This window comes from Fundulus heteroclitus, chromosome 22, assembly GCF_011125445.2.
Source record: "Fundulus heteroclitus isolate FHET01 chromosome 22, MU-UCD_Fhet_4.1, whole genome shotgun sequence".
Classification (NCBI taxonomy): domain Eukaryota; kingdom Metazoa; phylum Chordata; class Actinopteri; order Cyprinodontiformes; family Fundulidae; genus Fundulus; species Fundulus heteroclitus.
Window position 1 is genome coordinate 10,907,897 of NC_046382.1, and position 13,224 is coordinate 10,921,120.

At 41.7% G+C, this 13,224-nt stretch overlaps 1 protein-coding gene across 3 annotated transcripts in view; it reads left to right on the top strand.

Moving 5' to 3' along the window:
• Positions 1 to 13,224, top strand: part of ttc7a (tetratricopeptide repeat domain 7A) — a 76,669-nt gene that overhangs the window by 12,250 nt on the left and 51,195 nt on the right. The window contains exons 5-12 of one of the 3 annotated variants that reach the window (XM_012862373.3): positions 1,597 to 1,727; positions 1,804 to 1,928; positions 3,646 to 3,724; positions 3,812 to 3,981; positions 7,026 to 7,089; positions 7,191 to 7,328; positions 12,342 to 12,425; positions 12,995 to 13,099. In XM_012862373.3, the coding sequence (XP_012717827.2) occupies positions 1,597 to 1,727; positions 1,804 to 1,928; positions 3,646 to 3,724; positions 3,812 to 3,981; positions 7,026 to 7,089; positions 7,191 to 7,328; positions 12,342 to 12,425; positions 12,995 to 13,099 (896 nt within the window). The remainder of the gene's footprint in view (positions 1 to 1,596; positions 1,728 to 1,803; positions 1,929 to 3,645; positions 3,725 to 3,811; positions 3,982 to 7,025; positions 7,090 to 7,190; positions 7,329 to 12,341; positions 12,426 to 12,994; positions 13,100 to 13,224) is intronic. The other 2 variants (XM_021316337.2, XM_021316338.2) reach the window with 2 other exon arrangements.

Here is a 13,224-nt window from a genome sequence, read left to right on the forward strand (position 1 = left end):
CTATTGAATATCTACATGCTCCCTCTAGCTCAGATCATAAAAGATAGCATCAGTTACCATAACTATGCAGGCGACACACAGCTCTACATCACCATGTCACCAGATGACTATGAACCCATTCATTTATTTTTAGTCTAATCAATTTCTGTGACGGTGTTTTCACAGGTCTGCCTAAAAAGTGGATCAGACAGCTGCAGCTGGTCCAGAATGCTGCTGCCCGCGTCCTCACTAAGACTAAGAAAGTAGAGCACATCACCCCAGTTCTAAAGTCCTTACACTGGCTCCCTGTAGCTCAGAGAATACACTTTAAAAAGCTTCTGTTAGTCTATAAATCCCTAAATGGCTTAGCATCTAATACATCACAGACTTGTTATCAGTGTATCAACCCTCCAGACCACTCAGGTCTTCTGGCTCCAGCCTGCTCTGCAGAACCAGAACCAGAACCAGAACTAAACATGGAGAAGCAGCATTTAGTTCCTATGCTCCACTGTAAAAGTGCTGAAACCTTGAGTTCCTTTAAATCAAGATTAAAAACCTATTTGTTTAGAGTTGTCTTTAAATGTTGATGTTGCAGTTTGTAGTCCAACTTTTCGTATATATCTGACCTACTGCTACTATTCCAGTGCAATGTGCTTGTCTCTGCAACGTTTCTCCTGTCTCTGCAATGCTTTTCTTTCCTCTGTTTTTTGTGTGTATATGCAGCACTTTGAATTGTTTATTACTGAAAAGTGCTTTATGAATAAACTTGCCTTGTCTTGCCTTAAAAGTTTTCTACTTGACAGTAATATTTCTCTATGTAGTAGTATGTACTACAAAGTTTTAGAAAATTACAATCCTTCCCAGATAGATGGTTGTTGTTTTAATACATACCAGAGCAGCAAACTACCAAAGCTCATGGTCTTATAGAGGGAATCTCCCTGATGAGCAGATATTCAGTGACATCTGGTACTTTCCTTCTTAAATCCTGTCAAAGAAGCTAGGGTGCACTTTCTATTTCCACTATGAATTTGTTTCTTCTATATACTTGAGGTTCCAGTTGATCGATTCAGAGCAAGGCAAAGACAAGATGTTTTATTATGATCTAATATGTGGAGCAACAGCGTTTAAGGAGCATGTACTTTCTTTTTTTTCCATACCTTTCAGTTATTGCAATGACTTGTGAGCCGAGGAAAATTGAAATAGAGGCCTATTTGTTTTCATTTGCTGATGCATCCAAACAACAGAAATAACTCAGAGAAAAACAGGAAGGAATATGGAGCCAGTATTCAAATGTTTCCAACTCTATAACCCAAACATTTAGGAAAACAAAACTGTTTGTGTTGGTGTCTAGCTTTAGCTGGAAGCAACTGTAAAACTACTGAAAAACAAGGAAAGTCACTGCGGGTTTGTTGTTAGGAAAAGCAGGGAAAAAAAAGGGTTTACGCGTGTAGAGGGGTGGGTGCGATAGAGAAGGATGGATGGAGATGGAGGCAGATGAGAAAAAGATGTTTCCAGCTTAAAATATCCCTAAAAGTAGCGCCTTTCTGTGCGCTACGCTTCCTCTAACTGCTTGATCAACCCGCCCCTTCATGGCCGCGGTCTCTCCACACGTTTCAGGTCTGTCTCTGGACCACCAGACGCTGTCTGCGGTGTCTCGTATCCGTCTCTCAGAGAGAGAGGAGGAGAGTCTGTCCTGCTTCCTGAGGGCGTGTGACGCAGCTCTGTCCTACCTGCAGGAGCTCGACAAGGTGGGCCTTCATACACGCACGGCACACGTGACGTACACGCGTGTTTACACGACAGCGCGTGTGTTTGTGTTTTCAGATGGTTACTACTCCCCATGCCAAGACGACCAAAGCCAGCCTCCCGTCTGCCGTTGTTGACGTTGACCTGGGCTTCTTCCTGCAGGCGGCTCTGCAGAGCGCCTACCTCTGTCTGCTGCAGAGAGGGTGAGTATGGCAGACATGCAGCCGTCTCGCTTAGGGCTGGACGATACAGAAAAAAAAGTATATCGATAAAATAGAAATCGTATTGATTGATATCGATAATTATCAAGAAATTTAAAACATATACTTTAAGTGCAGCCATGGTCATTTTATGCTGTTGCTTAGTGACCTATTTTTTTTTTAGATACAGAACATACAAACACTGAATTCAAATGCAACTCTTTATTCAACCAATTTTTTACCAAAACTACAAGATTAAAAAAAAAGAAAAAAGCGTGCTGTCTAAACTATTTGAAGGGGGCGGAGCTTGGTTCCTGGGTCTGCTTGTGATTGGTTGGGAGGATGTAATGATGTAATATTAACCTACATAATAGGCTAGAATGCAAAAGGAAGGAAAACTGTTACTCTATTGAACTTTTTATTGACCCTTTTTTCATCGATCATCGATAAACGTCTATCGATCGATATATATTGTTATTGAATTCCAGCCTTAATCTTTCTTCCTACACAGTCTGGAGGAGTTTTTAAAATTTTACAGATGATGCAGTTTAACATAATAATCAAAAAAAGTTATAGCTTAACTTTGTTGTGTTTTATATAATATACAGATGAAGGAAGCATTTTCTACACTGATTTATATATAAATGGCATCTTTTGTCTTCGGTTTGACACATTACTTCTTGATTTATGCTTTTGTGGAGCCACTGATTCAGGACCTAAACAAAGCATTAAAACTGAACAAAACAGAGTTTTTATAAAGCACAAATTATACAGGCAGGGTCGGTGATATTAATGCCCAGCATGACACACAGGCCTGGAGCCTCCATATCACTACTAATTTTCAAACCTTAATGAACTACTTGTTCACAATTCACTCTTTTGACTTTCACCCTCTCAGCTTGTTGTAACGTCATCAAAAAAACAACAATTAGCATTCCTTCTGGGAAAAAAAATGAATGAGGACATTTCTTTGTAATTTCTCCACAACTCAGGCTGTTTTATAATCTATTGTTGGTCTGAAAGAGTCCAAACATGCCTGGTGAAATTCCAGGTTTCTGAGACTTAAAAACTGAGACCATAATGAATAATAACAAAATCTTCTCCACCTTTAATGTGACATCTATCGTTAACGAGTCAATAGAAAAAAAAAACAAATGAAATGTGTTTGTTTTCATGCAGCATGCATTTCAGAATAAAGGTGAAAAAGTATTTATCATGGTCTTATTTGTCTGTATTTTTAACCCCTGGGATTTTAGCAGGGTATTTTAGGCGTTTAGGAGCAGCTTTTCGTGCAGTTTTGTGATTCAGGGTCGTTTGTATGCAAACATGCAGAACTTCTGAGCTATAAGGATCTGCATGCCGTCCAGAAAACAAGAATGCGACCCTGACTTTGAACCAGTAGGTGTCAGTGTTGCATTGAAACAAAAACAACCGTAAATCCTTTAAAGAAGGCCTTGATGTGTCTGGGATTGACCCGCGTTTCCACCGTCACCAGCGTAAAGGCCCCTCGTGTTTGATTAGATGGCTAACCTTCATTCAGCAGGCCCCCCCTCGTCGTTCTGTTTGTGTCAATGTAAAAACTGTCAGTGTTATTCTAACTCCTCTCTGCTGTTTTTACATTATCTGTCTGAATACTGCTATGTGTCCATTTATTTTTACCCAGTCTTTAAAACTGGTGCATCACGCTGATATGAGCCCACTATGTGTGTGTGTGTGTTAGTCATCTGGCGCAGGGCGCTCACCAGCTGCGTAGGGTACTCAGGGTGGTGGAGTCTCGAGGGTCTCAGAGCTTCAGGAAGGTGAGGGAGCCGCTGGCTCAACGCGACGCCGCTTTAACGTTCTGTGGATGCAGCGATGAGGGATTTGTGTTTGCTCTTGCATCCCAGTGTGCTGCCATGAAGCTAGCACAGGTGCTGCTCTGCTCGGTGAGCGAGGACAGCTACTGGCCCCCGCTGGGCCCCCCGCCTGCAGTGTGGCTCCGGAGAGAGGGAGCCGCCGCCTCCAAAGACGCCATGTACCCCACGATTAAACCACCACAACGTTACGGCACAGACTGGTACGTATCAGCTTAGTTTCCCCCGGGAATCTTATTATGATCCTCCTCTGGAGCGGCAGTACCTGGGTTTAGCCACTAAGGGTTAAGATAAGATAAGATAAGATAGTCTTTATTGATCTCACATTGGAGAAATTCACATGTCACATCGGCTCAGCAATCAGTAGTCATAGGAGAGAGGAGTCAAGTGGGACGAGGTGCATCAAATATATACACAGTATGTCCTCATTATACCATGGATCAAAAGGAGTAGGTAAGAAAAAGAAAAAGCAAAAAATACAAAAATACAAAAAGAAATAAGGCAGAGGATGTCTTCTGTACATTCACTGTGGCTTATATGCGTGTGTATTTACACATATTCAACGTCAGTATCTGTGTTTTAATACTTTCCTGATAAAGTAAGGAGCCACGAATGACGCAAGTTTATTTAAAAAACGTCGCATTCAGATTTAACCCCCTCAGACGACGCCTTGTCCGCTACAGTTACAGCTGCAAGTCTTCTAGACCGGCGGTTCCCAAACCTTTCAGCCTAACAGCGACTGCTAACCCCTTTCTTGGTGGCTGGGATTTCTTTTTTTACTTTTTTTTTGCGTGAAATTAGAAAAATTAGGTCATAATATTTTGAGAATAAAGTGTCAAATTCTGCGATAGACTGGCGACCTGTCCTGAGTGTACCCCGCCTCTCGCCCATTGACGCCTGGAGATAGGAACCAGCACCCCTGGTCACCCCATGAGGGATAGACATGTTGGGAAATGGATGGATGGATGGATGGATGGATGGATGGATGGATGGATGGATGGATGGATGGATGGATGGATGGATGGATGGATGGATGGATGGATGGATGGATGGATGGATGGATGGATGGATGGATGGATGTGTCAAATTACGAGAATAAACTAGCAGAACGCTTACAAAAAAGTGCAGCCATCCTCCTGCTTTAAAATGAGGAATGTTGAACATCTTGCAAAGTTATTCTTTGGTGTCGGTTTCTCAATTAAAGGAACACAAATTAATTTTAGCACATCAGTCACACATTGGTCTGGCTAGATGTTTAGGGTCGTTGTCCGTCTGGTTGGTGAATCTTCTGAAGCCTCTACCAGGTCTTCTTCCAGGATTGCCCCAAATGTACCTCTGTTCATCTTCCCATCAAATCTGATCAGCTTACCTGGTTCTGCTGAAGAAAAGCCACAGCATCATACTGCCACCACCGTGTATCATGGTGTGTGACGGGGGGGATTTAAGGTTCTATGGGCTCGACACACGGGGAGCAGCAGGTGTTTCAAATCCCAACGTTGGATCGCTTTTTTCCCCAGAGATTTTATTGGTTATGGCGGGTTTTGATATTTCCAAAGCAGACTTACATTGACAAGGATGAAGAGTCAGTGGATTTTGCTGGAATTGCCTGAAATCTTGTTATTATGTCTACTCTTCAAAAGAAAACTACAACCGTGTTCACCCTGCATTACAGACAAGGACTCAGCATAGAGACTATCATGATTTTGTATGGTATATATGGCTGATATATGGCTGTAGGGCCAAGCGACGGCAACAAAAGGAGAACATTATTCAACTTTCGCAGGCCCGCTTGTGAACGTTCATGTGTAAATTTCACACGCACGAATTTCGCCGGCTGGAGGAGGGCAGGCGGCTGTCGCCTCATCGCGTAACTTCTATCGGAAATGAGTGGAGATGGAGCGACGTCGTCCCTATTAGTCCCTAATCTAACTCGTTCCACTACACAACGAGTTAGATTAGGCCTGTATGCAGTGTGTAGTAGGTCAGAAACTTTAATTTTAGTCTCATCTGACCGGAGCACCTTCTCCCACACGTTTTCTGTGTCCCTTACACAAATGGGGTTCCTTTAACACAGACGTTCTTCTTGGTGCTCTCACATAAACTCTTCTCCCACCTGAGCTATGGATTTCTGCAGATCCTCCAGTGTTACCATGGTCCTCTCTGCTAGATCTTTGTTGCTTGGCCCTGTTGTCCCACATTGGATTGAAAAGTCCAAACTATTGGGTTATTATGTCGAAACCTAAGCCTGCTTTAGACTTCTCTGCCGTATCTCCGACCTGTCTACTGTGTTCCTTGGTCCCTATGATGTTTTTAACAATCTGACGCCTTTAGCTGTGTTTGAACTGAGAATAAATTACACGCAAGTCGACTTCTGAAGGCTTGTTATGCTGGTTTTTTTTATATAGGGAATGGGTACTCGGATTAAAACCAGCTGAATTCATATCTGCGTCACAATATTTGGATTGTTGTTGGATACTTTGTGCTGTTCTGTATCATCAGATCCCAATAAAACACATAAAAAATGTGTAACCATTGATTGGGTGTGAATACTTCTCCACTGTAACGCAGTCCTGAGAAAATATCAACAGGTCTGACCTCAAAGAAAGCTGAGGATGCTTTTTTTCCTGTTATGACAGATATGACACAAATAACGTAGTAAATAGAATCTAAGATCAAAACAGAATAAAAAAAGAACACACTTTGTCAATCCCAAAAAGCAAAAGCCCGCTATCCGATCAAACTCCTTCGCCTTATTGTCGTTTGGTTTTTGCATTTCCCTCATTGCGGGGATCCTGAAAACATTGCCGAGGCCCCCGTGAGCCATACTTAGTCACCACCACATGACTAATCCTGCCCACACTATCATAAGTGAAGATCTAAATCCATGTCTGAGATTAGCAGGAGTGGAGGAGCCGAATCCCCCCTGAGGCATAGCTGTGTGTCGGTGTCGATGATTGCTTTTATCGCCACGTAGTTGTTTCATAAAAGGCCGCGATGATGTCTGCAGATTGTGTCCTTTAGTAGGACATGGACGGGATGTGTGTGTGTTTGAATGTGACATCCGAGATGTCGGCGTGCGGCGATACAGCCGTGGTGGTCCGTGTTGAGTTACAGCCCCTGCAGGTGAGACAGAAACCAGACGCTCTCGGTAATCCGCCGTTGTTTTGTTTGTCGTCGGTGGAACGATAAACTTCCCGTCTGAGAGATTTTCCTGCTTTGTTTTTTTTTTGTCTTTTTGTCTCGGCAGCTGCTTCTGTCCGCAGGACGTGGTGGAGGAGGCCGTGCTGCTGCTGCTCATCACAGAGTCAATGGTGAGACACGCGCGTCCTCCTGCTCTTCATCCACGGGGACCGGCTTGTCCGACCCTCGTCTTTTCCCTCCTCCGTTCCCATCAGCGTCTCTTTCCCAACAGGCCAGCGGCGAAGCGGTAATCAGCCGCCTGCCGGACCAGGCCGAGGCCCGCCAGGCCAGCCTGCAGGATGCCACCTCCGTCTATGACCTGCTCACCATCGGCATGGCCAGGAGGGGGCAGTACGCCATGCTCTCTGAGGTCAGAGGTTCCCCCCCCACCCCCCCACCCCCCCCACGCACCATGTGTGTCTGACACATTTCTGGTTTCAGATTCTTCTGCCATTACAAAAGCGCCGATTTCAGATAAAATAAACCCCGCAGACACCAGTCAGTCTCATGCTTCTTTGATGCCATAACAAAAGCCTGGATAATTAGCATTTTCTGTGTGGCATTGCTGAATCATGTCGATCTGTTAGGCTGCAAAATCTGACACCAAAGAGGAAACTCCAGCTGTAAAAAAAAAAAAAACTCACCTGTAGAATTTAAAAAAAAAAAAAAAAAAAGTAAAACAACTGGACTTGTTGAATTGAGAAAGCTTCCTGGAGAGAAGGCGAAACGTCTTCAACTACGAAAAACAAGTCCAGTTGTTTTGTTTTTTACTTTTTTTTTGACCTGGATGACTGAGAATCTTCACCAGCACTCACCTGTAGAAGTATTACCCGAATATTGTTCATTTATCTACATTTAACTTGTAGATATGCAACAGTTTGCATCACATTACACACGGCACCTGTGAACACAATCCAAGGAACGTTGAAATAGGAAATAGGAAAATAGGAAAATAATTACTTTCAATAGAAAAAGTTTCTAAATTGTCCCTAAAAAAAAAAAGCATTCATCAGTTTAAGGAATCTGTCTGGAACATCGGTGTTTAAGAAAAGCTTTCCAGAGAACCACATACAAACTTTCTCTTTAGTAGTCCCCAAACCAGGTTCTGTTATTTTATGAACATGCCCCAGGGAAAAAACTGATATTACCGTTTTTGATGGAAACATTGGTCGTATTTTCTCCTATCGTTTCCAGCAGCAACATTTCTGCTTCTTTTTTTTTTTTTTTAAACACCTAAGGTATAAAGAGGAAATGAAAAAAACATACACATCCCTGAAGGAATGCTAATTTCTTATAATGTAAAAAAATGCAAGCATTATTAATCAATTATAACTTTTTTCCCACCTACAGTCGGCCAGCGTGTTTGTTGAAGTTGTTGAAGTTTGTAGTCCAACTTTTCGTATATATCTGACCTACTGCTACTATTCCAGTGCAATGTGCTTGTCTCTGCAATGTTTCTCTTGTCTCTGCAATGCTTTTCTTTCCTCTGTTTTTTTTGTGTATATGCAGCACTTTGAATTGTTTTATTACTCAAAAGTGCTTTATAAAAAAACTTGCCTTGCCTTGCCTTAAAAGTTTTTACATACGTGAATTATTGCCACGTATGTAAATAAACTGAATTTAACTTGTTCTATACTGAGGAGCATTTGGATATTTGTATGAATTTATCCACCTTTACCAAAAACTCAGTTTCATCTGGGAAAGGTTAACTCCACAGCATGATGCTGCCACCACCATGTTTCACCATAGATACGGGTTGTTTTTGTCTCTCGTGTCTTTTTGGAAGTATAAACCATAAGTTAAAATTTTATTTCATCAGATCATAAATTATTCTCCAGCAAGGCCTTTGGAGATCTCAGCCAGGATTTTCAGCCTGAATGTGTTTTTTTGGAGACTTCTCTCTTGCAGGCCTAGATCTTCACAGATTTAAAAAGAATAATAACAGGGAGTACACATATGAATTAATTGTTTCTCTAATCCACACAGGCCCTAAATATATAGGCACATCTAAAATTGTATTTATATATGTGTGTGTATATATATATATATATATATATATATATATATATATATATATATATATATATATATATATATATATATATATATATATATATCTTGAAAAGCTTCAATACTTTTTGTCATTCGTTTCGTAAATTTAAACTCATATTATATAGATTCACCACACAGAGTGAAATATTTCAAGCATTTATTTCTTGGAGTTTGGATGATTGTGACATTAAGTTTAGAAAAACCCACAAATCTGTGTCTGAAAAAAACTTTTTAACCAGAAAAGTCAGAACATGTAGGTTATAAAATTAGGTTTATAATTATGGACTTAGTAATTTGTGGTGGCTCCTTTAACATGAGTTACTGCATCAATGCGGAACGGCATGGAGCCCCGCAAATAGGGAACCAAAACGAAGTAATATTCTCTTGAAATTAGTGTAGTTTTGATTTAAGTTTAAATATCTGCCAATGGAATAAGACTTTTGAACTTAAAATGGATCAACTCGTCTTCATCTTATTTCAAGTACAGAATAACTAAATATCTTATTTTAGGGGTTAAAATACTCATTCCATTGGCAGATTATCTTATTTACCTGCTCACATCAAGGACAAATACATTCATTTCAAGAAAATTTGACTTACTTTTAGGGCTCTTTTCGCCGTGAGGTGATCGGCCTGTGGTTCTGCTGAGGTGTTCAGGAAGTCCAGGAGTCCTCTGTGCCTAGTGGCTCTTGAGGCGCTAACTCCAGCTTCAGTCCACTCCTTGTGAAGCTCCTCCAAATTCTTGAATGGAGTCTGCTTAAAAACTATTCCTGTTGCTAACACACCTTCCCATGCCACCCTTTTTACTTTCACCTAACTTTCTACGAATGTGCATGGATACAGCTCTCTGTGAAGGACCAGCTTCCAATCCGTGGCTTACAAACCTTGTGGAGGGTGTGGATGACTGCCTTATGGCCATCTATCCAATTACAATATTCAAAGGGTCTAAGATTTAGACTTAATTAATTAATTAATTAATTAAAATAAATAAGTGTAATGAACGTGTAATGAATCTATGTAATTTTTGAGTTTCACTTATTGAAATGAGCGATAAAAAAAGCATTTTATTTTTTTTAAATGTACCTGTATACATACATTTCCACCAATACTGGGCCAAACATTCCTTTGTGAGTTAAATCATCAACAATTAATACCACTCTTCTGATTATAATTGGTGGATTTGTCATAAACCCGTTGACTACTTGGCACAGACCCGGATTTCGTGCATTATTTAGAAAATGGTTGAGATCGGGCCTTTGGAAAGTCTATCCCATCAGCTGAATGTCTGCGTGCTTCATCCGTTCTGCTGGGTCAGGTCCCCTTTAGCCTAAGTTTGGTGGGATGTTCAAGAACAACCCAGGAGCCAAATATGATTGAGCCTACACTGCAAAAACTAAACAAAAAATAAGTAAAATTTTCTTGAAATTAGTGTATTTGTCCTTGATTTGAGCAGGTAAATAAGATGGTTTGCCAATGGAATGAGTATTTTTTGCACTTAAAATAGGAGCAACTCGTCTTTATCATCTTATTTCAGGTGCAGTATATCTAATTATCTTAGTTTAGGGCTCAAAATACTCACTCGATTGGCAGATAATCTTATTTAGCTGCTCAAATCAAGAATAAATGCACTAATTTTGAGAAAATTTGACTTATTTTTAGCTCTGTTTTTGCAGTGTATAGTGAACTTGAAGGTGGTGGTAGCGTCATGCTGTAGGGCTGTTTTTCTACCAGTTCTACCTAAGTGGATGGAGTAATAAAGAAAGAGGAAAACCTCCATATTCTTTAACTTCGCTGGGTTGAAACGTGGTGTTAAAGCTACCGCACCCTGTTGGCGGTAAAACACCTTTGGTTGACCCAGCTCTTACCGCTAGGGCGACCCCACTTGGTTTAGAGTGTTAAATATACGACGCATGAAACAGAAATCTAGACTTTAACTGGTTTATTCTAAAAAGTCAGAGAAATGTCTACAGACACATCAGCGCTGATCGAACACGACGCACGGTCAATGAACGTGGCAAGAGCCCCGACTGATCCTTCCTTAAACATTATAAAGAAGTCTAGACCTAGACTTCTTTATAATGGGAGAGGTTTTGTTTGTAACATAGTTGACCAACATTTTGTGGACACGAATAAATTAATATATTTTAAGTATTAAAATAAATAACTCATATTTGAAACTATTATTTTCCTTTAATATTAAGACTTTTGAAAAAGATTGCAAAAATAATTTATTTGTTTCAATGGTTTTAATGGATGTTTTTGGACCCTCAACTTTCTCACATTGAAATCGGACATGGACAAAACTGTACATTTAGGGTCATAATGACACATTTTAAGCCAAATTAAGAATATATTGCATTTATTGTCTGTGTGACGTTATTTAATGAAACAAGTTTACACATAAAATGCAATTTGTTTGAAGAAATTTGATTGTATAAGTATATTTAACATCAGTGGACATGCAATGTACCCTAAATTATAGAATCACCCAGGTACGCGCCCATGCAAGGACTGTATACTCCCTAACATATCGTCAGTAAAATAATGTGTCACCTCTGGGGTGCTGTCTGATTGGTTGTGCCACGGCCTTGTGTCCCAGCCTGTTTAAGTGAGCATGCAGCTCGCAGGAAAACTGACGTTCCACTCACTAATCCCATATCCAACAGTATCCAACACATCTCTTTCACAACAACGATCCAAAACATACATCAGACCTGGTTTTAGAAAGCATAAAGGCCGCCGGCTTCTGGCTTGATCTTCCCATGGGGCCTTCTTCAATCCTACCGAGAAAGGTGGTGACCACACAAAAGACGCGCCTGTTCCAGGAAATCGGCTAATTTAAAGGAACTCTACCGGTTCCTGTCAAGAACAGTAGCCGAATATCCACCCAGAATCTCACTCAGGGCTACAGAAAGCATGTAGTTTCTCTTTTGATCTGTACATACTGTGGTCCTGTGTCAACCAGAGAAATGTTGTGATAAAATCAACTCGCAGATTCATATATTTATTTCCTTGGGCCCCCTTGTTCCCATTTAGAGCATCATATTTAATCATAACGTCGGGTGGACCTTATTTCCTGCTTGACTGACAACCTCTGGCTGAGCGAAACCCCACACATGTCCATCACGTCATTGTGCAGCGAAACAGCACCGAGTGGGCGACTGACAAGCTCTCCCAAGCTAATTCACTTCAAGGAGAACAACAAGCTGGGGCGACGAGAGGACCCCCGAAAAAAACTCCCCCCCCCCGCACGCTCAAACGTCCACGTTCTGAAAGCTGCATGACCGAAACATGTCTGTGTGTGTGTGTGTGTGTGTGTGTCTGCTCGTAGTGTCTGGAGCGAGCCATGAAGTTTTCATACAACGAGTTCCACCTCTGGCACCAGCTGGGCCTGTCACTCATGGCGGCCGGGAAGGTGAGCTCACTTCTCCTTATATATCGACGCCTTCTGTCCCAGTGTCTGCCGACGTTTTGCCTCCGCCCCCCCCCCACGCCCCACACGTGCAGCAAAATAGCTCACCGCGCATTTTTATATTTATCCTTTAGATCTGCAACATTACAATGCTGCAACTGGAATATCTGGAATAACTCCAGTTGCCACTCTTCCCCTCCCTCCACGTCTCTCTCTCTCTTTCTCTCTCTGTGCGTCGGTGTGTTCTCGTGTTCTTTGTGCGACAGAATAAATTGATCTGTTCTGTGGGATAAAGCGACACCTCTGATCAATGGGGATCTCTAGAAATAGTCTGCCCCCTAAAAGGAGAGGGGGGCCGCCTCAGCGCCGTCAGATCTGCTTTTATACGGGGCTTGCCTTGGTGTATGTGTGTGTGTGTGTGTGTGTGTCCGCTAATGATTGACCTACATGTATTAAGTGACCGTGTGTCTAAATGGGTCTGTTACGGCTGCGTGAGGACGGTTGATGTGTGTTTAATGCACTCATTGTCGGGCTGGTTGTCATTCCTTCTTGTGTCTGTCTGTGTTTCACAGTGGGTCGGTGCTGTGTCTGTGTTTAAAGAATGTGCCAGGATGAGACCGGACGACCCGTCGTTGCCCCTGCTGGCCGCTAAAATCTGCCTCGGTCAGCTGCACTGGGTGAATGCAGCCTTAGCACCTGCATATTAGCACATAAGATGCACACATTTTATTTATTTTTTTGTTGTTGTTGTTGTGTCCTGTCTGGCAATGTGGCAATAAGAACTGTTGTCTTTTAATGCCAA